This window comes from Euphorbia lathyris, chromosome 8 (assembly GCF_963576675.1).
Source record: "Euphorbia lathyris chromosome 8, ddEupLath1.1, whole genome shotgun sequence".
Taxonomy (NCBI): Eukaryota; Viridiplantae; Streptophyta; class Magnoliopsida; order Malpighiales; family Euphorbiaceae; genus Euphorbia; species Euphorbia lathyris.
In genome coordinates this window covers 85,503,859-85,528,653 of record NC_088917.1, presented here as the reverse complement: position 1 = coordinate 85,528,653, position 24,795 = coordinate 85,503,859, and the positions used below count along the sequence as shown (strand labels likewise).

General features: G+C 31.9%; 1 protein-coding gene across 1 annotated transcript; it reads right to left on the bottom strand.

The window, feature by feature from the left end:
* Positions 1-1,689: 1,689 nt before the first annotated feature.
* On the bottom strand, positions 1,690-20,269 carry LOC136204049 (receptor kinase-like protein Xa21). Its single transcript, XM_065995239.1, has 15 exons — positions 19,905-20,269; positions 19,501-19,749; positions 19,115-19,198; positions 18,293-18,419; positions 18,116-18,208; positions 17,812-17,931; positions 17,510-17,568; positions 15,475-16,539; positions 14,919-15,043; positions 14,637-14,825; positions 13,859-13,930; positions 11,223-11,366; positions 8,278-8,421; positions 2,295-4,280; positions 1,690-2,207 (listed from the first exon to the last, which is right to left on the bottom strand). The coding sequence occupies exons 1-15, from the start codon at positions 20,267-20,269 to the stop codon at positions 1,852-1,854; spliced, it is 5,178 nt and encodes a 1,725-aa protein (XP_065851311.1). The 3' UTR covers positions 1,690-1,851.
* Positions 20,270-24,795: the final 4,526 nt, after the last annotated feature.

Genomic DNA, 24,795 nt, shown 5'->3' with positions numbered 1-24,795 from the left:
GGGTTAAGAGACTTTGCTGACAGACATTCATTTTCGAGGCTGAGGGACACGTGTCGCGACTGAGATATGGGAATCTCGGTCGCGACATGGGTGTTTATTCCCGGTCCTTGACTGTTTCCCGTCTCCTTGTATCAGTCTTCTGTATGTACTTTTAGCTCGTAACTTAGGTTTTTCTCTCGTTTTTGCTCCGTTTTAGCTCCAATTTGGATTTAACCAAATAATTAAGTACCTTACATAATAGAAACAAATATAGACGTAAAAGTATTCTGAATGAATATAAATAACATGATTTTCATACAAAACTAACGTAATTATTAATGGTATTTTACGTATATTTTGGGCTTATCAACTATCATATTTTTATCACTATCACAACCATTTATCATTGTCTCTATCCTAATAGAATACCAAACGCCTCGTAAATTCTATTAAATCACATTTTGAATATAATTCGGTGTTTTTACCAATTTATACCGAAATATGACAAATTAACTTTAACAGTACATTTTTTCAGATAAATTATTTTCAAGGTATTACCGTATATTTTGAATAATTTACGAATCTTCCAAAATGATGAGGTTGTTTGGCAAACAATAGTGAAAAGATTTCCATTTATGCTTTCATAAAATTCCAAAATGATGTTGTTTGGCAAACAATAGTGAGATGGTGTTATTTTCATTCAATATTATTTTCATTCAATTAACATACTTAATGGCCTTATTTAATAAAGAGTTTTTTAGAGTAAAATTAGAGGTTTTGATTAGTCAAACATCTGATAGTGGTGTTTGGCGAAAAGAGGTTTGAAAGAGTTTATTGGGTCTAAAAAGCTGGTTTTTATGAGATTTTTCAATTAGCTTATTATCCCATTTATTTTGAATGACGCTTTTACCCTTCATTACCATCTTTTAACCCCAAATAAAGGGGTTAAGGTGCAAAAATACCCCTAACGTTTTGGGTCTGGAGCAATTTTACCCCTAACGTCTAAAATGGTGCAATTTTACCCTTAACGTTTGTAGCCAAGAGCAATTTTACCCCTAACGTTGATAAATTGGATCAATTTCATAAATAATTCATCAAACTGTCTTCTCGGTCATGAATCTTATCATCTACACTTCATATATGCGTCATTTTATCAGTAACAAATCATAAACATATGCTGGGATGTGAAAAAAATAAAAAATATATATTGTCTTTTGTATGAATTAGATAAAAAAAAAATTCAAAAAATTCACCGAATTTGTAAATATTAATCTCCAATTCTATTATTAAATTATAAAAAAACATGAAATTCTTTTTTTAGGATGAATTGATATGAAATTGGTGCAAAATAATGAATAAAAATATATGTGTTTTATAATAATATCTGAAATTGACCCAAATTACCAACGTTAGGGGTAAAATTGCTCTTGGCTACAAACGTTAGGGGCAAAATTGCACCATTTTAGACGTTAGGGGGTAAAATTGCTCCAGACCCAAAACGTTAGGGGTATTTTTGCACCTTAACCCCAAATAAAGACTTTATTATGTTCTTATATGTCATTTTCAACAAACAACTATTAGCAATCAGTTAAGTCTAACTAAACAAATTTACAAAATCAGTTGGTCAAATCAGCTAACCAAAAATGTAATTAGCTAACATTTAACAAATATTTGTCAAAATAATATTAAATTTTGTCAAAAGATATAATGTGTTGAAAGGAAATAATATTAACTTTTAGTCATTTAAAAGTATTAAAATACATGTCAATAAAAAAATTGTTACAATAAAAGGAAAATTAATTAAAACATTAGTACTATAAATTTTAACTTTTATTGATATATATCTTAATATATATATGATTACACACTATATTAAACATGTTGAATATCATTGAGAAGCTTAACTTTGATATTGTTGAGAGCGATTAGAACATCTTTGCTACTAACCCTCTCTCCCGGTACATCTGCACAACACTGCAAGGCTAATTTCATAATCGAAGATGTGCAATCTGTCTTAGCCAAATAGTGTCGTTCGTCGACCCTAACCAAATTGGGATCTATAAGTTGATCGACTCCAGAATGCAACGACTCTTCAATCCATTGCTTCATATTCATATCTTCGTTAAACATCTCATCTGTAGGCCTTTTTCTTGTGAAAGTTTCGATCAACATAATACCAAAACTGTATATATCGCCCTTTACAGAAACAAGTCCTTCTGATCCATACTCTGCATCAAAATTTGATTTAATTAGTTAGCCAGGCAAAAGCAATTACTATTTCAAGTATAATATATATGTAGAAAATCAAACATCACCTGGTGCCATGTATCCAACTGTCGCAAGAGTTATAGTTTGTATGAAAGATTGATCTTCTCCGATGAGTTTTGCTATGCCAAAATCAGTTATATGAGCAACCATATCCTCATCTAGAAGGATATTACTGGGCTTCAAATCACAATGAACAATAGGATCCATAGAACCATGATGAATATATTCAACTGCTGATGCAACATCAATCATTATGTTCAATCTCTGAAACATGTCTAAAAAGTAGTTGTGAGAATACAACCACTTTTCCAAGCTCCAATTAGGCATGAACTCCATAACTAAAGCCTTAAATTCAGTGGTACAACAACTCGTGATTATTTTCACAAGGTTTCTATGTCGAATCTCACGTAGTACTTCACACTCCACATCAAAACTCTTGAATGCTCCTTCTGACTCCAAATTAAAAACCTTAACTGCAACGGACAATCCATTTGAAATAGTTCCTCTATAAACCGAACCAAAACTCCCCTTGCCAATAAAGTTCACCTCATCAAATTTATTTGTTGCCCTTTGAAGTTCATGAATAGAAATTTTTTGCCATATTGCTAAAGCTGAAAAATCCGCTCGGTGAATCAACAATCTTGGTTTCCTTTTCCAATACCAAATTAGGATGACAATAAAAATTCCAAATGCCAAAATTGTTAGTCCAATTGCAACTAGTATTATATTTGTTTTCTTTGAATGGTTCTGATTGCTGGTTGCGCATGGATTGACTTGGAATTTTGGTGCCCCACAAAGTGCTTTATTTCCTAGAAATGATTGAGCTGATAAGCTTCTAAATGGTCCTCCATTAGGAATTTCTCCTTGTAATTTGTTGAAGGAGACATTAAAAAGCTTGAGATATTTTAATTTCTTTAGGGACTTGGGCAATTCTCCAGAGAGACCATTGATTGATAAATCCATGAATTCCAAGCTTATAGCATCACCAAATGATTCAGGAATGGAACCCTTCAATCTATTATTAGATAAAAAGAGATTTTTTAGAGTTTGGAGGCCTCCAAAGGTGGGTGGGATACTACCTGAGAATTGATTTCCAGACAAATCAAGTAGTGTAATAGCTCTCAAATTACCAATATCTGTTGGAAGATTACCGATTAAGGAATTTGATGATATGCTGAGTTCAAGGACATCTTTAAGCCTCCATAAAGTTGACGGAATAGTAGAATTAAGTTTGTTGGATTCCAAATAGAGCTTCCCAATAGAAGTGAGATTACTCAAACAAGAAGGAATATTTCCATAGAGCTCATTTTCTCCAAAAAGAATCTCACTCAGTCTTTGTAAACCACATATTTCAGAAGGTATGGACCCTTGGATTCTATTTGAGTAAAGATATAATGCTTGAAGCTTTCTCATTTTTCTAATCGTCTTAGGAATGGATCCTTTTAAATTGTTATTTCCTAGATCCAAAAAAATCAAGCTAGTTAAGTTGCCAATTTCCTTGGAAATGGTTGTTGTTAGTCCACAACCGCTCATGTCGAAATGTTCAAGGGAAGAAGACATGTTTCCTATGGAAATTGGTAGAGGAGTATTCAATGGATTTCTACTCAAGTCTAAATATGTTAAATTTTTGCAATTGGCCAATGAGGAAAATAAAGTCAATAAAGATTGACTAGTGAGTTGGTTGACCGCTAAATTGAGAAATTGAAGATTTTTTAAATTGCCAAGGGCAAGGGGTATAGAGCCAGAAAACATGTTTGAATTTAAACCCATATTAGTGAGCCTAGACGCATTAGAGAGAGATATAGGAATAGGACCATAAAAGTTATTTCCTGCAATATAAATTCCCTCAAGATTGGGAAGATGGAGTCCAAATTTTGGAGGAAGACTGCCCGAGAGATTATTGTGATTTAATTCTAACTCTTTTAATGTTGAAATATTAAAAATATTGGAAGGAAACATTCCACTAAGGTTGTTAATTCCGAGAGTCAGTTCCTCTAGGTAAGCAATGTTACCTATTTCAAAAGGAACGCTACCTGCACAATTCATTTGAGAAATTAGAAATTAAAATTGTGTTTATAGAAAAAATCAATTAAAATTTAAGGAGATACTGAAACAAAATTCAACTATAATTACATAAGTATTATTGTAGTTTCTTTTTGTCAATTTTAAACGTCCAGGTTAGACATATATTTCATTATTAATTTAAAGGCTCAAGTTAGATAATATAAGGATCTAGAGCTAAACATAATACATAAGTTCATTGTTTATTTAAAAATATACTTAGAGGTTTTCATACAAATCTGAGATTTTTTGTTCAAGTAAAAAAGTTGTAATTGGTATATTAGTTGTAAATTTTAGTATTCATTTGAAAATGAATTCTGAATATGCTTATTAGAATTTACTTTTGTTAGGTTTATATTTTGGCATTAATATTCTTTTGGTTTCACTACTTAGTTCTTGATGCATGTCAAAAGACATGACATATCATTTCACTCTTTCAAATTGTGTGGACTATGTTGCGAACATGATTCTCAAGTTTGGGGATTTGATTGGTTCAATCCTAATTTATTTGGTTCTTATGGTTATCTTTTCACAACTAATGCTATATTTTCCAATGCTTTTAAATCTGCCTAAAACATTCCTAACCCCATGTATTTGTTTTAAAAAAATTCAATTGCCTCCATATATTTTTTAAATATCATATGTACCATCTGGACTTGTTTAAAATGATATATGTACCATCTGGACTTGTTTAAAATGATTTATTAACCTATTAAAATCCATATGATAGAATAAGGATAAATTTTGAAAAAGTTGAAATGTGTACGTTTCAAGCAAGTTCATGGAACCAATATATCATTTTTAACAATGAGCAAACCCGAACAAAAATAAAATAAAAATCGAAAAAAACCAAATAATAATTCTGTTCAGTTATTATTTCTCAACCAGTTCGGTTTGGTTTAAAACCGAGCTGATTTTTCATTTTTAGGTTTTCAACTTTTATCCAGCATGCCCTTCAATATCATTTGAAACAGATGAATATTCAAGAAAGTCATGGAAGCATATATATTACACATATATAATTATTTTATAGATTTTCAACTTTTCCTTCATGCCCTCAACATTTTATTTTATATATATACAAGTTTTAGTATTTTCATTGGATAAATTACATATGAATATTTATTAGTTCCTATGGAATGAGATCATGTGTGACACATTTTTTATGGTGTGACAAGTCTTATTTTGTGACAATGACCAATTTTATAATTAACCAAAAGGATGTGACAAATTTGTAAATAAAAGGAAAGAGAAAATTGTTTTATTTTTTCTTTAAAATGTATTTTCCCAACTTTTCCAACCTTGTTTTACAAAAATTTTTATACCGTTGGACTCGGCATAATTAGACGGTCATTTTAAGATCCCAGAAGCTCGGGTAAAAAAATTTCCGGTGAATGGAATCCGGCGATCTGTTTTTCTGTGAGAAAATAATATCTAGAAAATTCTCAAAAAATTCCAAAAAATATAAAACATTATTCTGAGAAACTTTAATTCTTAACTCAAAATGAGATTCCTTACGGTTTAGTCCCAAATCAACGGAATACAGCGGTTCGACGGGCGTTTTTCGATAAAAAAAATCCGAAAGTACCCAGAAAATTCTCAAACAATTCCAGAAAATATAAAACATTATTTGGAGAAACTTTAATTCTTGAGTCGAAGTATAATTTCTTAGTCCCAATAAAATTTTTTCCTTAATTTTATCCATTTTACATCCTTCAACAATTTATTGGGTCAAAACCGTAAGAAATCCCGCTTCGGCCCAAGAATTAAAGTTTCTTAGAATAATGTTTCACATTTTCTGGAATGTTTTGAGAATTTTCTGTGCAACTTTTGTTTCGCCAGAAAACGCCCACCCGGATTCCGTTCACCGGAATTTTTTTTACTTGAGCTTCAGGGATCTTAAAATGACCGTCTAATTTAGACGAGTCTAATAGTATAAATTTTTTTAAAAAATGAGGTTAGAAATGTCGGGAAAATGTATTTTAAAGAAAAGAAATAAAACATTTTCCGGTTAAAACAATATAAGTGTTATGTTGGAACAAACGGTACACTGATTTGGAACAAATGATACACTGATTTGGAACAATGTGAGTAAGACAAAAAATGTGCCCAAAAAATTATCAAAAAATTCCAAAACATATAAAACATCATTTTAAGAAACTTTAATTCTTGGCTCAAAGCGAGATTCCTTATAGTTTTGACCCAATAAATTGTTGAAGCATGTAAAATGGATAAAATTAAGGAACATGTTTTTTTGAGATTAAACCGTAAGAAATCCCGCTTAGACCCAAGAATTAAAATTTCTTAGAATAATGTTTTACATTTTTCTGAAATGTTTTGAGAATTTTCTATGCACCTTTTTTCTCGCCAGAAAATGCCCACCCGGATTTCGTTCACCGGAATTTTTTTTTTACTTGAGCTTCAGGAATATTAAAATGACCGCCTAATTTAGACGAGTCTAATAGTATAAATTTTTTCGAAAAACGAGGTTAGAAATGTCGGAAAAATGTATTTTAAAAAAAAGAAATAAAACAATTTTCTGTTGGAACAATATAAGTATTATGTTGGAACAAATGATACACTGATTTGGAACAATTTAAGTAGGACAAAAAACGTACCCATAAAATTATCAAAAACTTCCAAAACATTTAAAACATCATTTTAAGAAACTTTAATTATTGGCTCAAAACGAGATTCCTTACAGTTTTGACCCAATAAATTGTTGAAGCATGTAAAATTGATAAAATTAAGGAAAAAGTTTTATTGGGACTAAACCGTAAGAAATCCCAATTCGACACAAGAATTAAAGTTTCTTAGATTAATGTTTTACATTTTCTGGATTTTTTTGAGAATTTTACAGGCACTTGTTTTCTCGCCGGGAAACGTCCACCCGGATGCCGTTCACCGGAAATTTTTTTACTTGAGCTTCAGGGATCTTAAAATGACCGCCTAATTTAGACGAGTCTAATAGTATAAAATTTTTCGAAAAACGATGTTAGAGATGTCAGGAAAATGTATTTTAAAGAAAAGAAATAAAACAATTTTCTCTATCATCTTTTTCATTTTATTTACAAATTTGTCACATTGCCCTTTTTAATTATCATCAAAACTACGTAGTTTCGTTATGTCACAAAATAAGCTCATTGTCACACCCTAACCCCTTGTCACACTGAATCTCACCCATATATATATATATATATATATATGTATATGTAAGTGATAGAATTGGAAGTCGTAGAAAGTTAAAAAACAGATTACGAAAGGAAAGGTGAGTGTTTGGTTCAAACATGAACCTAATCGAATTACATTACGGTTCACAAAAATCCATGTTATTTGCTTTGGTTCTTTTTTATTCGGTTTGGTTTTTGAATTGAACCGGACTATATTCAGCTCTAATCACTTAAAGAAAGTTTAGGGAGCTAATAGGTATTTTTTAGAGAGTCAATATATCACATTAAGCAAGTTCAAGGGTTAATTAGAATTTTTTAAAAAGTACAAGGGACAATTAACTTTTTTAGAGTGTTCGGGTCAAACATGAACCAAACCGAATTACATTTCGGTTTAGTTCAGTTTATAAAAATCCATGTTATTCGGTTTGATTCTTTTAATTTTGTTTCAGTTTTTGTACCGAACTGAATCATGCTCACCTCTAATGACTTTAAGAAAGTTTAGGGGGTTAATATATATATATATATTTTAGAGAGTCAATATATCACTTTAAACAAGTTCACATGGTAATAGAATTTTTTCAAAGTACAGGATAATAAACTTTGTTTGACAAGTAAAAAGGGCTAAAGATGTAATTAACATTTTAAAAATTTAAATGCAAGTCGGTATAAAGATTTAATAGTTTGATATAAATAATAACCTAATAACCAAATATTACTGAAGGATTTTTTTTTTCATTCACAAAATAGTAAAGACTGGATTTAGATTAATTCTAAAACATCTACGAGTACGAATATATACCTGTCAACTTATTTTCTTCGAAGCCAAGAACGCTTAACCCGGTAAGATTTCCAATAGATGGAGGAATTTGACCACTAATGGAATTTCTTCCTAATGTTAATATCTCCAAATTTATAAGATTGTGAATGGACTTTGGAATTTCTCCTATAATAATCAAACAAATAATAAATTTGTAACTGATTAGTTTAATTCATTTGTTTTAAATATATATGAGATTGTAAGTAGAATATGTAACTGCAAGTAGGTGCTATATATATGGAGTTACAATTTATGTATGGATTTAAAATATTTATTCAATTTTTATGTTCATAGTCATAGAAATTATGTTATCTACAAATGTCAATCGAATCTTTCACATGTAAATTGATTGTTCGATCGAATTTTGTATTAAAAACAGTGTTTGCATATTGCTACAACATATTTAGCTAAGCCATGACACGTAGAATAGAGCGAGTATATATTTTTCTAAAGAAATAAAAGAATTCATAGGATAAAATTGGCTCTGTTCTGTGATAAATTATTAAAAGAATCAGATCTTCTAACATAAATGAAAGACCGTCCACACAAAATTGATATATAAATAAAAAAAAAAAGGGCGGCCCGGTCGCATTACGCGTCCCCGCTGAGCGAGGGTCCGGGGAGGGGTCCCACCACAAGGGTGTATTGGGGGCAAGCCTTCCCTTACCAATTTAATTGGCAAGAGGCGCTCCTAAGACTCGAACCCGTGACCTCTGGTCACACGGCAACAACGTTTTACCGTTGCGCCAAGGCTCGCCCTCTAAAATTGATATATAAATAAATGAAATATTTTTTTTAAATTGTTAATGTGGTGTGAGATATACAACACATGTCTTTTTGTCAATTTGAATCGGAGAATCTGACTCCTTTAATAATATCTGGAACTCCACTAAATTTCAAATTACTCATTCTTAATTATTAATACTATAGAAATTTAATTCTATTTATATCTACAAAAACATTTTATAGATATAGGAGCTTTTATTGGAGATAAAATATCCTTATCCAATTGTTTTGCCTATTATTTATTATCAACAACTAAAAAAAATAATTGTAGAGACCAAATATAACAGATATACTCATGAAATATGCTTTTTTGGTTAGCTTATGTTTCCCCTTAATTTGCTATATTTTCTTTTCTAGATTTCGAATGAAAATTCAAAATTTTTTAGACTAATTCGTCTATTTTCTAAATACTAATGTATAAGAAAACCTTGAAGGAGATTCATATTGTATGTCAACTTGCCTAAGTTATTCCTATTAAGTCCTTAATTTTGTTGAAATAACATTAAATCACTTGATTGTCAAATAGTTAATTATAAACATTAGTTAATATAGTTTCACACATTTTATTATATCTGAAATTATATTTTTTTACAAATTGAATAAGATTTCTATAATTTTTCTACAACCACATCACACATATAAAACATATATATTTTTGAACTATTATAAATGAAAATTCGAACACATATGAATTAGATAACGCTTCGTTAACCGAGTTTTATGTAAAGATATCTTTTTTTGTATCGAGGACTTAACATGACCAAAAAAAAAAAATTCCATAACTTAATACATCAAAATCAATATGATCTAGGACCCCAAGATGCAATTAGCACAGTAATTATCTACGGTCAAATTTTAAGATCAAATGAATGTTGTAAATACCTTGGAAATTTTATTTGTGTCTAATAAGATTTATGAAAAAAATGATTTTTATATAGAAATCACAATATTTATTCAAACAAACGATTTAGTCCCCGAGTAGAATTAGTTCAACAACATATATATGCTTGATAAGATCAATTTTCCTAAGTTACCACAATACTTTTAACTAGAATGAGTTCAGAAAAATAAATTTGTTACCATATGATTAGGGCATGTTTAGTTATTTACTTTTCTTCTCATGTTCTCCTTTTCACCATAAAATGGAGAGTTTTAGGTGTTTGATTAGACACATGTTGTTTGCCTTTTGTAGTTGAAAATTAGCTTTTTAGAAAAGTAGAAAATCTTTGCTTTTTGAAAAAGCATCATTTTCCAACAGCAAACAACAAACAACATGTAAACCAAACGTGCCCTTAGTATTTTTTACAAGTGTCAATTTTGTAGTTAACACGTGTAATTTGAACTAGTTTAATATAAATATCAAGTTGAAAATCAAACTAGTATAAAAAAAATTATTTTAGACCGAATTAATCCTATACTTTATCTAATGGAAATTTCATATAATTCCAAATAAAAGAAGCTTTTTTATTCATATTTTTATCAAACAGTGAACTTTTATTTCTCTAATATATACCAAAAACAAGTGGTTCAATCCACCTTTAAATAATTGAAAAAGCTTCAGTTCCATACATATATTAATGTTTTAAGTTAGTTTTGTTGAGTTTTTTTTTATGGATTTTATTTTACTTTAGAGGTTTAATTAAATTTCATATAAGTTTCACATGAAATCTATTTAGTAGGTTCATATGAAGTTCAAATAGAAAACTGTAAGATGAAGAAAGTTAATGAGATTCACTGAACCGAACTGAATTACATTTCGGTTCAAAAAAATCCACTTTATTTGATTCAGTTTTTTTCAGTTCCGCTCAGGTTTTAGCTTGAATCTGTCCATGTTCACCTCTAATCACTTTAATAAATTTTAGGGAGCTAATAGGTATTTTTCATGTTAAATATAACTTTTTCAAAGTAAAGGAGACAATTAACTTTTTTGGACAAGTATGAGGGGTCACTGATGTATTAAGTCTTTTAAGTATATAAATACAAGTAGCTATCAATATTTAATATTTTGATATAAAATAGTAATTTATAACCTGGTATTACTAAAAGAAATTTCTTGTATTCACAAAATAGAAAAAAAAAAAACTGAATTTGGATTAATTCGAATTTCTCCTATAGTGGCTAGCTTATAACTAAGTATATACCTGTCAATTTGTTTCGTTGTAAGTCAAGAATCCTTAGCCGGGTAAGATTTCCAATAGATGAAGAAATTTTACCACTAATGGAATTTGCCCCCAGGGCTAATATCTCCAAATTTATAAGATTGTCAATAGACTTTGGAATTTGTCCTATAATAATGAAACAAAGGATAAATGTGTAACTGATTAGTTTAATTCATTTGTATATATATACATATATATATATATATCAATATGTAACTGCAAATATGTGTTATATATATGGAGTTACAGGTGGTGAAGCTCTTAGCCTGTTGGTTGAGAGCTTACCTATGACTCTAGAGGTCATGGGTTCGAATCACATTCGGATGGGGTGGGTTAAGGGTTTTTCTTCATCTTGATGTAATTTTCCTTTGTTTAATGTAAGTGCATTGCGCACAACTTTAAAAAAAAAAATATATGGAGTTACAGTTTATGTATGGATTTAAAATATTTATTCAATTTTTCTATTCATACTAATAGAAACTAAACTATTGTAATATATCAATCGAATCATTTGTACTAAAAAAGTGTCTACATATTGCCAGAACAGATTTAGATGAGGTTATTGCACCTGGAATAGAATGGGTATATGTTTTTTAAAGAAATAAAAGAATTGATATGATAAATTTGGCTTTTTCTACGATAAACTATTAAAAGAATCAGGCCTTCTAAAATAAATGAAGGACCATCCACACAAAAATTGATATATAAATAAATGAAATGATTTTTTAACTTGTTAATGTGTTGTGAGCTATACAACACATGTCAATTTTTGTATAGAAAATTCCTCTAATAATTTTTGCAATTTTATTAAATTTAAAATTACTTGTTCTTAATTCTTAAAACTGCAAAAATTTAATTTTATTGATTTCTACGAAAACATTTTATCGCTATAGAAACTTTTGTTGGAGATAAAATATCTTTATCCATTTGCTTTGTTTATTGAAATTTATTGTGAACAACTAAAAATAGTAATTGTAGAGGCCAAATATAACATATATACTCATGTGTATGCTTTTTGGTTAGCTTCTATTTCTAAGAGAGAGAAAAAAAGGAGAAAGTATTATAATTAAAAGGGTAATTAATTTATTAGTCCTTATATTTTGACAAAACACACTGTTTAGTTCATGTATTTTAAAAAACATATGGTAAGATTCTTAACCTTTTTCTCAGTGAACTGTTTAGTCCTTCCGTCTGTTTGTTAGATTTTTTATCATTTATATGACTTCGGAAATGACTAAATTACCCTATTTACCTTCAAACTTCAGAAAAGGAAATCCAATTTAAAAGAAGAAGTTATTTGTATGAAGAATAAGAAAAAGAACGAACCCAATGCTTACGAATTTGAACGATTAAAAAGAAAATCAAGAAGAAGAACACTCAAAGTTGATTTCAGATGCATTAGAGTTTAAAGGAAAGGAAAATAAAGAAAAAGAAGAACGTAAATCTAAATTGACTAACATAATCTTCGTGAGAGTCTAACGGTAGGGACTAAACAGTTCATAGAGAAAAACGTTAGGGACTAAACAGTTCATCGAGAAAAAGGTTAGAGACTTTACCATGTGTTTTTGAAAATACAGTGACTGACTAAACAATGTGTTTTGTCAAAATATAGGGACTAATCAATTAATTACCCTAGTTAAAATTAATTGATAAAAAAAGCATCATTAGCCATATCATCATTCATGTTTTAGTTGATTGAATCCATGATCTTTTATTTAAACACATTATGCTCCTTGCTTGCCACATTAGTTAATTATGAACATCAGTTAATAGAGCGTCATTCATTTTATTTATGTCTAAAATTATATATTTTTACAAATCGAAAGATTTTTATAATTTCTCTACAACCACATTACACATATAAAAAAAAGTTATTTTTAAAACTATTATAAATGAAAATTTGAATGCGTATGAATTGAATAACATTCTGTTAACTAAATTTTATGTAAAAGATGATTTATTGGTTATTAAATTTTACTCTTTCCCTAATAGAATTCTAAAAATGATGTTATAATATAAAACATAACTTAATAGTTAAATGAGCTTTCAACCACCATTTAACTAACTAAATAATTTCATTCAAAAAAAATATAAATAAAATAATTAGTTATAGATGAAGAATTTGGGCCTCAAAGACCACGAACGACGTCTAGGATTAGGTCCACCAGCAAGGTTGGACCATCCTCTGCAGTCGCCTTGAGGCAGTTTTACATGACCGAGGCCTAAGAAAGACTAGGGACAGTAAGGAATTTTCTCATCTCTAATCTAGGCATATAAATAAGGGGATCTGATTTTCTCTCCCTCTGCTATACTATTATTCTCTTTGTACCAGTTGCTTACTAGCTTTACTATCAGAGTGTATCCTAAGCACTACTCCGACACAGGTACAATATACAAAGACAAATGACAGTTTAGAACTCAGATTCTCGTCATTAATGGGGTGAGTATGGACCAGTGAATGAGTCGACACTCTAGGATAAGAATTCTAAAACATGAATATGAGTAAACATATTTGATGAAAGATCGCATGTTAGATTATTTATGAAAAAATCCAATAGTCAAAGTGAAGACAATAATTATTAGTAATATAGATAATTATTCATAATAGATATATTGACCTTCAAAATTATTCCGTGCCAAGTAAAGATGATGTAGCTTTGATAAGTTGCATATTTCTACTGGAATGCCACCTGTAACGATACGTGAAAATTAATATATAAAATGATCTACATTTATTTATTTATTTCAAGAAAATTTAAAAAAAAAACACCTCTCATTTCAACTTTAAGATTTTAAGGATAGAAGAATTGTTTTTGTTTTGAAAATTATTATATTAGTGTTTTTTTTATGGTAGCAATTTTTTTTCTAATAATGTTAAAACTGAGAATAATTTTATCCCATCTTGTGTCTATGTATTTATTTTATTTTATTACTTACAAATAATTCAAACTATTTCATTACTTTTGCAAATAATACGGACTATTTACAAATAATTTAGTACAATTAACATCCACCTTGTAGAAAAATATATAATTTATGATATATAATTAATCAAGTGCCAATTTCTTTTATGATTTTTAGTTAAAAAAAACAGATATAGTTTTATGGTTATTGGAGGAATAAATTTAACTTCTATGTACAAGACAATGTAATTTCAAACCTCGTTAGAATATATGCAATTTCAAACTTTATAGGGTGGCGAGAACCTTAGATGTTGTAGGATGGTCAGAACATGAAATAACACGTTAAAAAAACTCATTTTCTCGTTCATGAAGCTTGAAATTGACTAAAATTGTAATGTTTTGTACATGGAGGTGAATTCTACAAAGTTATGCCTAACATTGAATTTTTTTACAACATGAAAAAAGATAGAGATAAGGGAAAGAATAAATTAACCTCTAAAGTTGTTGGAGTCGAGAGCAAGAAATTGAAGTTGGGAGAGAGATCCAATCCATAAGGGGATATGCCCATTGAAAAGATTGTTTGACAAGCTAAACAACTTCAATCGACCTAAATTGGAAAGTTCAACAGGTAGAAAGCCATGGAAGGAGTTACTGTGTAAAGAGAAAATCACTAGAAATGAAAGGTTTCCAATTTATGGAGGAATGGTCCCTGTTAAAGACATATTCCTTAGTCGAATGCTTCTAACTCTACGATGGCGAGTTCCGCAAGTAATACCAATCCAATTGCAGATTGATATCTCCTTAGACCAATTGGATGCTAACAGATTCTGAGGATCATCTGTGATATGAGCTTTCAAGGCAAACAATGCATCCTCATCTGTACTGATATTACTCGTAGCTCTAATTTCATGCGAGCATTCCAGCAAATACATGAAATAAAACATAACTATCACTAAGAAAGAATTTATTTTGTCCATGGATCACCAAATACTGAGAAAGGTTTTAAGAAATTGTAATCAAATCAAACATTTGCAACCAAATATATAGCATCTCTGTTAGTCCAAAAACTCAATTATTCCCTTACCCCACTCCTTAGCAAAATTGACCAATAAAAAGTCTATAAAAATATTTAATTTAATAGACCAAGTATTAATGAATTATTTTGACTATGCATAATACATTGTAAGTGTGAAGCCAAAATGTGTTAATTGCAAATGTTAAGCATCTGACCCTACTCTTACAAGCATTGTAATTAAATTTGGTAATAACTATTTCGGTTTATTTATTTATTTATTTTAAGAATAAAGAATATTATTAACTTAAATCAGAACCTAATACATAATACATCGATAAGAAAAGATGGTGGACATGTCCATACATCCCAATCCGACCTAAATCTAACAGCTTTTGCTAAAGAATGGACTGCAAGATTCGCTGATCGCTTAATAAATAAGATCGAAACTGAATTCAGATCTTGAAGAATAGACAAACAATCTTGAATAACATCAGAAAAATAAGAAAGGTTAGGCACCTTAGAATGAATAGCTTGTACCACGCTTAGACAATCAGATTGGACTATTACTTGGGATAAATTCAGTGTTTTAATCGAACTGAGAGCCTCTCTTATTGCCATTGCTTCCGCGAGAGATGGATCGTTCAAATCTGACATCCCCCCGTTTCTAGCGTGTACACACTCTCCTTTATTGTCACGAATTAGCATTCCATATGTACAATATGTACCCTCGTTGTTGATGCCGGAATCTACGTTACATATCAGAAAGCCGAGAGTTGGTTTTCGCCATTTTGCCTGCGTTTCTTGCCTTGCGGGAGATGAACTTTTGAGTCTATTTTGAGCACTTTTCCAGTCTTGGTGTTCCGTTGAAGCCACTGCGAGAACTGAACTCGGAAGACTGAATTTTTTCTCCCACACTACCTTGTTTCGGTACTTCCACAAATGCCACAGGATGCCAGCAACAGATTCCACAAGAGATAGAGATGTCGCTAGTAACCCCGAGAACCATTCGCACACATCCTTAACTTGATCCATACGGCTGTCGGAATAGAACAACTCCCAAACCTGTCTGGCAAACACAGAAGATATAAAAGTATGAGTTTCATTTTCGTTTACCTTGTCACAAATCGAGCATCTGTTCGGAAGTGAAGTGCATCGTTTAGCCAAGTTTGCCATTATTGGGAGGCATTGTGAGAGCATTCTCCAGATGCAATTTTTCACCTTAGGAGCAACATGAAGTTTCCAAAGCATATTCCAATTAACCTGATCTAGGGGTAGCAGATCCTCGGTTTCGTTTTCAACCGCCATCCAATATCCGCTTTTTACTGAGTATTGGTTATTCGAGGTGAACTGCCAGAACCAGGAATAGGTGCCCTCATGAAATCTGTTAGGGATAAATAAGATCAGTTGGCTATCCATATCGTTGAATATATTGCGGATTAATCCTGTATTCCAGTTGTCGTTATCCTCTTTAAGGTCGCTTACTCGATCCGCTTGACAGTCCGCCTGCCTCAGACTAGTAGGCCGTAGATTCTAAATATCTCGGAGCGAAGGGTTGTCCCAAATGTAAATAGTTCGACTAGTCCCGACCTTACATCGAAGTCCGTCCTGTAGGACAGATCTGCCTACTAGTAAACTTCTCTAGATAAATGATGGATTGTGTCCTATATTCGCTTGGAGAAATTCTTCATTCTGGAAGTAGCGCGCCTTTAGTATTTGTAGCCATCATTGGATGGGGTTCTTGAACTATCCTCCAGCTTTGTTTAGCTAACAACGCTAAATTGAACAAGTGAATGTTTCTAAAGCCCATTGCTCCTTTATTCTTAGTCCTACACATACTCTCCCATTTTTTCCAGTGAATTCCTGAAAGATTAATGTCTGCTGATTTCCACCAGAATCTATTTAGGATATTTGTGAATATCATCGCAAAGTTCATTAGGCATGAGAAAGATGCTCATCATATATGTTGTGATAGATTGTAAGACTAATTTTATTAACACCTCCTTACCCGCCCTTGATAGAAAATTCTTCTTCCAGTTGCTCACTCTATTCCAGATTTTACCTTTTAAGAAGCCGAAAACTTGGGATTTATTTCTGCCTATATCAATTAGTGCACCAAGGTAATTGTCAAGGGTTACTCAAATCTCATCCGTAGTTTTTGCCTTTTTCGAATTTGAGGAGTTTGAACTAAAGAAAATGGCTGATTTCTGATAATTAATATTCTGCACGGAAGCTTTTTCATAGATTAACAGACACTCACGAATAAAATGTGCTTCAGTTTTGCTTGCTTTGAAGAAGAGTAGACTGTCGTCTCCAAAAAATAAATGAGAGATAGCCGGTGCGCGTCTAGTTACCTTGAAACCGTGAATTGTGCCGCTTGTCTCCCTGACAGATAAAAGCGCCGATAATCCCTCTGCGCAAACAAGAAATAGGAATGGAGAAAGGGGATCACCTTGACGCAGACCCCGCTGAGGAATAATAGGCCATATTCCCTGTTATCCTGAATGATTTTATATGAGATTGTCGAGATGCATAGTGTGATCTAGTTGATCCAAATTAACGGAAAACCTAGCTTCTGAAGCATGTGTCTGAGAAATACCCATTCGATACGATCATAGGCTTTGCTCATATCTAGTTTGAGCGCCGAACTCCCTACCTTACCATGTTTGAGACTCTTCATCTTGTGAATTATCTCATAAGCCACCACAATATTATCTGTTATTAGTCTACCTGGAATGAAACCACTTTGACTATGAGATATAATATCAGGGAGTATCTGCTTAAAGTGGTTGTGCCAGCATCTTCGAAAGAATTTTAAACAGAATATTGCATAATGCTATCGGCTTTAAGTCGGACACTGTTTGCATGTTTTTCTTCTTTGGGATAAGAACAATAAGTGTTTCATTGAGATGAGGAGGAAGTGATCCCTTACTAAGAATTGAAAGGCACGTGTTGCTTACCTCAGGACCCACGATATCCCAATATTGCTGATAGAATGCCGGATTAAGACCATCTGGCCCCGGGCTTTTATCAGGATGCATAGAGAAGCATGCCTATTTCACATCGTCAACTGTAAATGGATCTAGTAAAAGTTCTGAGTGTGCTGCTGAAATTTTCGTCTGGACATGAGCTAATACCTCTGAATCGTCCACCCCTGAGCTAGTGAAAATCAAAATGACTTTAGAGAACCTCCTCAAGCCCGTTGCCACATGTAACTGCGCTGCCAGGTCCTCGAGTAAAGAGGAAAAGTTGTTCTTATGTTTCCTTGCAGATGCATAAGAGTGGAAATTTTTGAGTTTGAGTCTCCGTCTTTGAGCCAAAAATACTTTAGCTCTTTGCTTCCAAAGTCTTCCTATTGTTTCAAAGTTTTAGAATACAATGAGGAGGCATTAAAAAACTGCACTTAATACCATAATGACCCTCTGAATTTTTCCATTACTGATCTCGTGGCTCCAAGAGTTTTTTTTAAATTAGTTTCCAGGTTTGAGCCCTATGTCTGTAAAGCCCTCGAACATCTTAATATTCTTTCAGTGATAGAGCAGCCGACTGATGAAGCCCAAGAATCGGCTACTACCTTTGCGCAATGCTCTTCTCTCATCCAAGCATTTTCAAACTTGAACCGCCGTATTGAGGCCTTACGAATCCATGATTGCATCACAATAAGTAGGGCCGAATGATTCGACGCTATAGTTGTGAGGTTCTGAAGATTTGTGTTGGCAAATGTGGCTTTCCACACTGAATTTACCATTGCTCTATCAAGCCTTTCCTCAATCCAGTGACCAGTCCCCCTTTCTACTTCCTAGGTAAATGGATGCCCGCTCATATCGACTGTATAGAGCTCACTTTCCTCAACCGCTGATTTAAACCCATCAAGTAACGAATTTTGTTGTCTTCTACCGCCAAATTTTTCTTGAATGTTGAGAATGTCATTGAAATCCCCTATACAACACCATACCTACCCATCTTGCTCCTTGAGGGATCGCATCAAGTCCCAAGATGCGCGGCGTCTACTTCTCTCGGGGTAACCATAAAAGGCAGTAACCCTGCATTTTATTAGATTAGGAAAAAAAAATTAAAGAATCAATGAAATTTTGGGATGAGGAGATGATATCCATGCTGACAGACTCTTTCCAGAACAATGTAGGGCCTCTCCCGTGTCCATACCCGTCGACCACATAATTTCATGTAAACCCCAACTTCCTGCTAACACCAACTACGTTCTTTTTTATCATTGTTTCCATAAGAAATAGTACTGTGGGCTTGTGAATCCTGAATAAGTCTAGGAGGACGTTCTCTGTACGTGGTTGCCCAGCCCACGATAGTTCCATCTAAGGACACTCATTACTGTGGGTGGACCTGAGCACTAGGTCTCGCCCTAATATCGTTTTTTGAGAGTTCTGAATCGTCTACCTCCATCTCCCTTTCCTCTGTTCTTGGCCTTTTCGGATCATGAGTGAAGCCTGAAACATTCCCTGTCAACTTTTGATTCGCAGATCCTGTCAGATTTAGAGAATCAGCCCCCTGCTCATCAGCATTGTGCAACCATCCCTCCTCCTCGAAATTATCCCTTAGCCATTCTCTCTCTGCTTGGTAACTATTTCATCGAGAGTTGCCCTTAAAAAGCTGCCATATTTCCTTTCCGTAGAGGGATTTGGATCATCGAATAATAGCACACAAAATTTGTCAGAGTGTCTGATAATGCCACAATAGAAGCAAAAACTAAGCAAGCGTTCGTATCTGCAATTGAACCAGAACCACTCTCCCCCACTTCTTTTCAGCTTCTGCCCTCTTTTGATTGGTCTTCTTACATCAATGGCCACTTTAACTTGGAGATAGTTACGACGAAGTCCGGAGAAATTATTGGTATCAGTTTCAACAAACTGACCTATGTAGTTCCCCAAAAGTTTGCATATGTTTGCTGTTTGGGACCCTACTGGAATATCTGAAATTTGAACCCATATGAGTAAGTTAGAGAGGTCTACCTGAAGAGCCTGTTCTGTTATCTCCAACCTTTTGATGATCAGTATGTTCTGATTGAATGTCCACGGCCTGTCGTTTAATACCCGAGAGATATCCAATTTGTGATAGAACTGGAACAGATACCTTCCTTCCATGCTAGTTTCAGTAATAGTTACGTTTTTAACCGGATGCTAGATAGCGGCCAGGGTATACTTCATACTATCAAAGTGAGTCGATTTTGCTTTCAAGAACTGACCGATCACAAATAAGGAAGGCTTTGAGAGGTCCACCGGAGCATCCTCCGCTGTTAGTATAAGCCCCTGATCGTCGTCGTCACTCAATCAAAGTCTGGCATATGCATCTAGAATTCCCTTCCCTTTGTCCATCACGAAAAGCCCAAAATTGATCGATAACCTCAATTTAGTTAAATAAGATCGAATTTGAAGAGTCTGTAAACTGGAATACGTGTCGGATGATCGTTTTTTAGTTTCTGTGTTTGCGATTTGGGTAAAACGGAGATTAGGGATTTCCTAGGTTTACGATTTGGGTAAAGTCAAAATTAGGGGGTGGCTATGATTAATGAATTGAGTAAGGTGGTAGGATTGGGGATAGACGGAATGTTAAGGGATTGGCGAAGGATTACGACGATTCCGATAGTTATTGCTAGTGGATTTAGGATGAACGCCTTCTCAGAGGAAAAGACCTAACACACTCCAATAGGAGAGACTCTATTTGTAATTTTTTTTAACTATTTCGGTTTACTTAATTAATAATTACTAAAATTTTAATTATAGTGAATTGATTTTAATTTTTAAAATATCAGCATATTTTACATACATTATAAGACATTTATCATTTTTCAATGTTAATCATTCGATCCTTCTATCTATTTTTTAAACTTTTAACCATTATATTTAATATAAACAGATAGATAAACAATAATAGAATAACATGGCAATTTTGTATTGTACTAGCACCGTTTTAAAAGTTAAGATATGTTTGCTTAATAATAATAAAAAATAGATAAAATAACCAAATAGAATAATAAAAAAAGAGAGACCTATGTTTTTCAGTATAGACTAATAAATTATTTACCATCTTAAATATAATCAACAAATAATTTATTATAAAATCATTATACAAGTAAAAAGTGTAAGCAAGAAACATCTTGAGTATCTCATTATTTACTGTATTGAGCTCATAGTTTCCAATTTCAACACGTTAAGAGGAATACATAAGTTTCTGAAATTTTATTTTTGTACACATCAACTTTTAATATAAAACTCAGTTAACAGAGTTAACAGGTCCTTATTCATTTCACCCGGATCAAAATTTGTATTTTTAACAATTCGAAAGTGTTTGCACCATAATTAAGTTTTTGGTTTTTAATTATTTTTAATATATTAATTGGCCTAACTTACGTTTAAATAGATTTTTCAATAGGGAACACCGGGGGAAAACTATTTTCTAGGATGAACCTCAAGGGGAACCTAAGGTAAATCAAAGGAACATCAGAAGGCCAGTTACTATTTTAACGTATATTTTTGTGAGCCAATTAGAATGCAGGAAAGTTAGAAAGCGTCAATTTCATCGTGGAACTCAAAGTGGAGCGGTTACTCAATGTGGTGGAGAACGTGGATTAGTGGAAAGAAGCAGGAAGTTACCTCCAACATCTATAAAAGGAAGGAATCTGACGAACAAAGCCCAACTCAACAACTCAACAAACCCAAGCAAAAACTCTAGCAAATTATCCTTAGACTTCAGCATCTTTAAATTTCTCAGTTGTTCCTTTAGTTTCAATTTCAGATCTAAAGTTCATTCATTTTCCAGTACATTTTTATTTTATTTGTTGTTCAATCGTTTCTGTAAGGTCGGTATCGTTTTGATAATCGAATTTTTGGAATTTTACGATCTCTTTTATTCCATACAATCGTTTTGATAATTAGAAGTTAGAAAGCGCACTCAATTTCATTCCATAGTTTGATAATACTATAATTATCTGGCACGCCCGCAATTTTCTACAAAAGAGCCAAACAGAAAGTAATTTTTTATACAAAATGGTAGATTTGGCATTAACATACAAAATGGTTCAAATTTCAACATAACGTTTCCAAACGAGATCCAATTTTTACCTTATATTACTGTAAATTTGAAAAATATGGTTTGACTTTATTGAGCTGTAACATCGTAACTTCCAAACATCAATTATGTCTAAAGTATTCAATGAGTTACTAATATAGTCATAAAAAATCTATTAAAATATTAACAATTAAGTTTGCTACATATGAGTTAATCAAATTTTTTCTGTCAAACTTTACTGATATAATTATAAATAACCAACCAAAAAATATACAAAACTGTTTCAATTTATAAACAAACTTTTTTGGAAGGTCTGGTTTGACGATTATGTAACAGTTAAACCACCTTTTTCAAATTTTCAGTAACATAAGGTTAAAATTGATCTTACATAAACAAATTGATTCTTTTCCTTGTTGCCCATGTCTCCTTGTTTGTTATCTCCTTTGTATGAACCTTTTCTTTGTTTGCGGTTTGGTCGAGGTGGTCGGTTCCTGGGGATGCCAACATAGTTGGGATGTCTAGGGCCGCTCCTTCCTCGTTCCAGCTCTTAATAAAAAAAATTCAGTAACATATGCCTAAAATTGATCTTACTTGAAAATAGCAAGGTTAAATTTGCATCATTTTATAAGTTAAGATAAATCTACACTTCTACAAAAACGTCAGGATCAAATTTGATCCTTATTAGTCCAAAAACATTGCAATCAAATACAGTCCAAAAACACTATTATTATCTTACCACATTCCTTAAGTAAACATGACTAATGAAAAGTCTATGGAAATTTTTTTGATGAGAAGTGTCCATAAATATTCCAAAAACATTTGCAACCAAATATATGACATTTATATTAGTCCAAAAACTCTATTATTCCCTTACCCATTCTTTAAGCAAACTTGACCAATGAAAGTCTACATAAAAAAGTGTTCATAAATATTCCAAAATAGTGACATCTTACCCACTCTTACAAGTTGCGTTGTCATTTTTGTTAAATAAGAAATTTGGGATATTATTATAGAAATTTCTGAAAATTTTATCTAAGATATTTAATTTGTTACTAATACAGGTAATTTTTTTTGTTAAAATACTAACAAATAAGTTTACCACATATAAGTTAATCAAAATGTTTTTTTGTCAAACTATCTAAAATGTTTATTGTGTTACTAATATAACCATAAATAACCAACAAAAAAAATGTACAAAACTATTTCAATTTATTGACAAACTTTTTTGGAATATCTAATTTAACAATTAAATAACAGTTAAATCAGCTTTTTCAAATTTTCGGTAACATAAGGTTAAAATTGATCTTACTTGAAAATATTACAGTCAAATTTGCACAATTTCATATATTAAGACTAAATATGTATGTCATACCCGACCTAAAATAAGATCAGATAAGACGGTGAGACATTACCACTGACTTGTTATATAAACCAGTAGCAGTATCTCTCAAATAAGGATAAAAGTCAAAGCAAAAACCAAATTCTAGTTTAAAGCTAAAATGACCAACATATGTCATTTCCAGCATAACTTTTTCATACTGAGTCCGATTAAGTCGATTCAAAAACCCCTGGAAACGTAAGATAAAAATAAAGAATTTTCATTTAGGACTCCATGACAGATTCGGCCTATATCTGGTCGAAAAATGCATCACAAGATTAAGGTACGAATCTGATTTTCCAGCATCACCTATATAGATAGTTCTCTATATCTCTAGCTCAAAGTTATGACTCACACATAACCCATATCACAGTATTCCTCAAGTTCTCAACTTCAACTAATTATATATATACATGTAGATAATACAAACCAAACAAAAGGACACTACCAAAAACAAGTTATACAAGTGTCCTTATACTATCCACAAATATGCACATGAACAAAATGGATGCAATACCCTAGAGGCGACTTGCACCTCGTAGCTGTAACCGAACCTCGCCCTAGGATTGAGTACCCCTCTCGGTACCTTGCACTTCCTCGCCTAAAACAAAACATTAAAAACATTTGGAAAAAATGAGACAAAAATCTCAATAAGAAACTATCAGCTATAAAAACCAATTTTATTTAACATAGCTACTTATATACATTTATAAAGATTTAATCAAAACCTTATAGAATATACTCAAACCTGAAGTTCATAATATTATCAAGGTATTAAACCATAAACCAAAAATATATAATCTTGTATCCATTCTTGAGTTCATCCCCTTATAATTCAAATCACAATTCACAACATATACGAGACGTCTCTTAATATTGCCTATCCCATATGGTCTTACCCAACACTTCTATGTCATACCCAATAGGTCTTCAGACTGTGTACACATGCCATATTTCTCACTAAATATAGTCTTTAAAATTAAATCCACCAGACCGGACTACTCTCAATGGATACCAAACATTTTATTCCATATATATATATATATATATAGATTGAAACCAAAAACATATATGTATATATATATATATACTTCACTTGATCATAATCAAGCTCACAAGTGTTCAATTCTCCAAAATATCAATCCTTAATCAAATAAAATTCCAAAGTTAATCAACCAACGAAACCTCAAATCAACATAACCAAATAAAATTTGTAATTCACAT

Excerpts from the sequence above, each read along its gene's own strand:
- LOC136204049 (XM_065995239.1), bottom strand. The coding sequence starts at position 20,269 with ATGGAAGGAAGGTATCTGTTCCAGTTCTATCACAAATTGGATATCTCT. Across the intron at positions 16,540-17,509 it reads GCACAATTCACGGTTTCAAG|ATTTCATGAGGGCACCTATT; the intron begins GTAACTAGACGC and ends TATCCCTAACAG. Across the intron at positions 4,281-8,277 it reads CGAAGAAAATAAGTTGACAG|GTAGCGTTCCTTTTGAAATA; the intron begins GTATATATTCGT and ends TGAATTGTGCAG.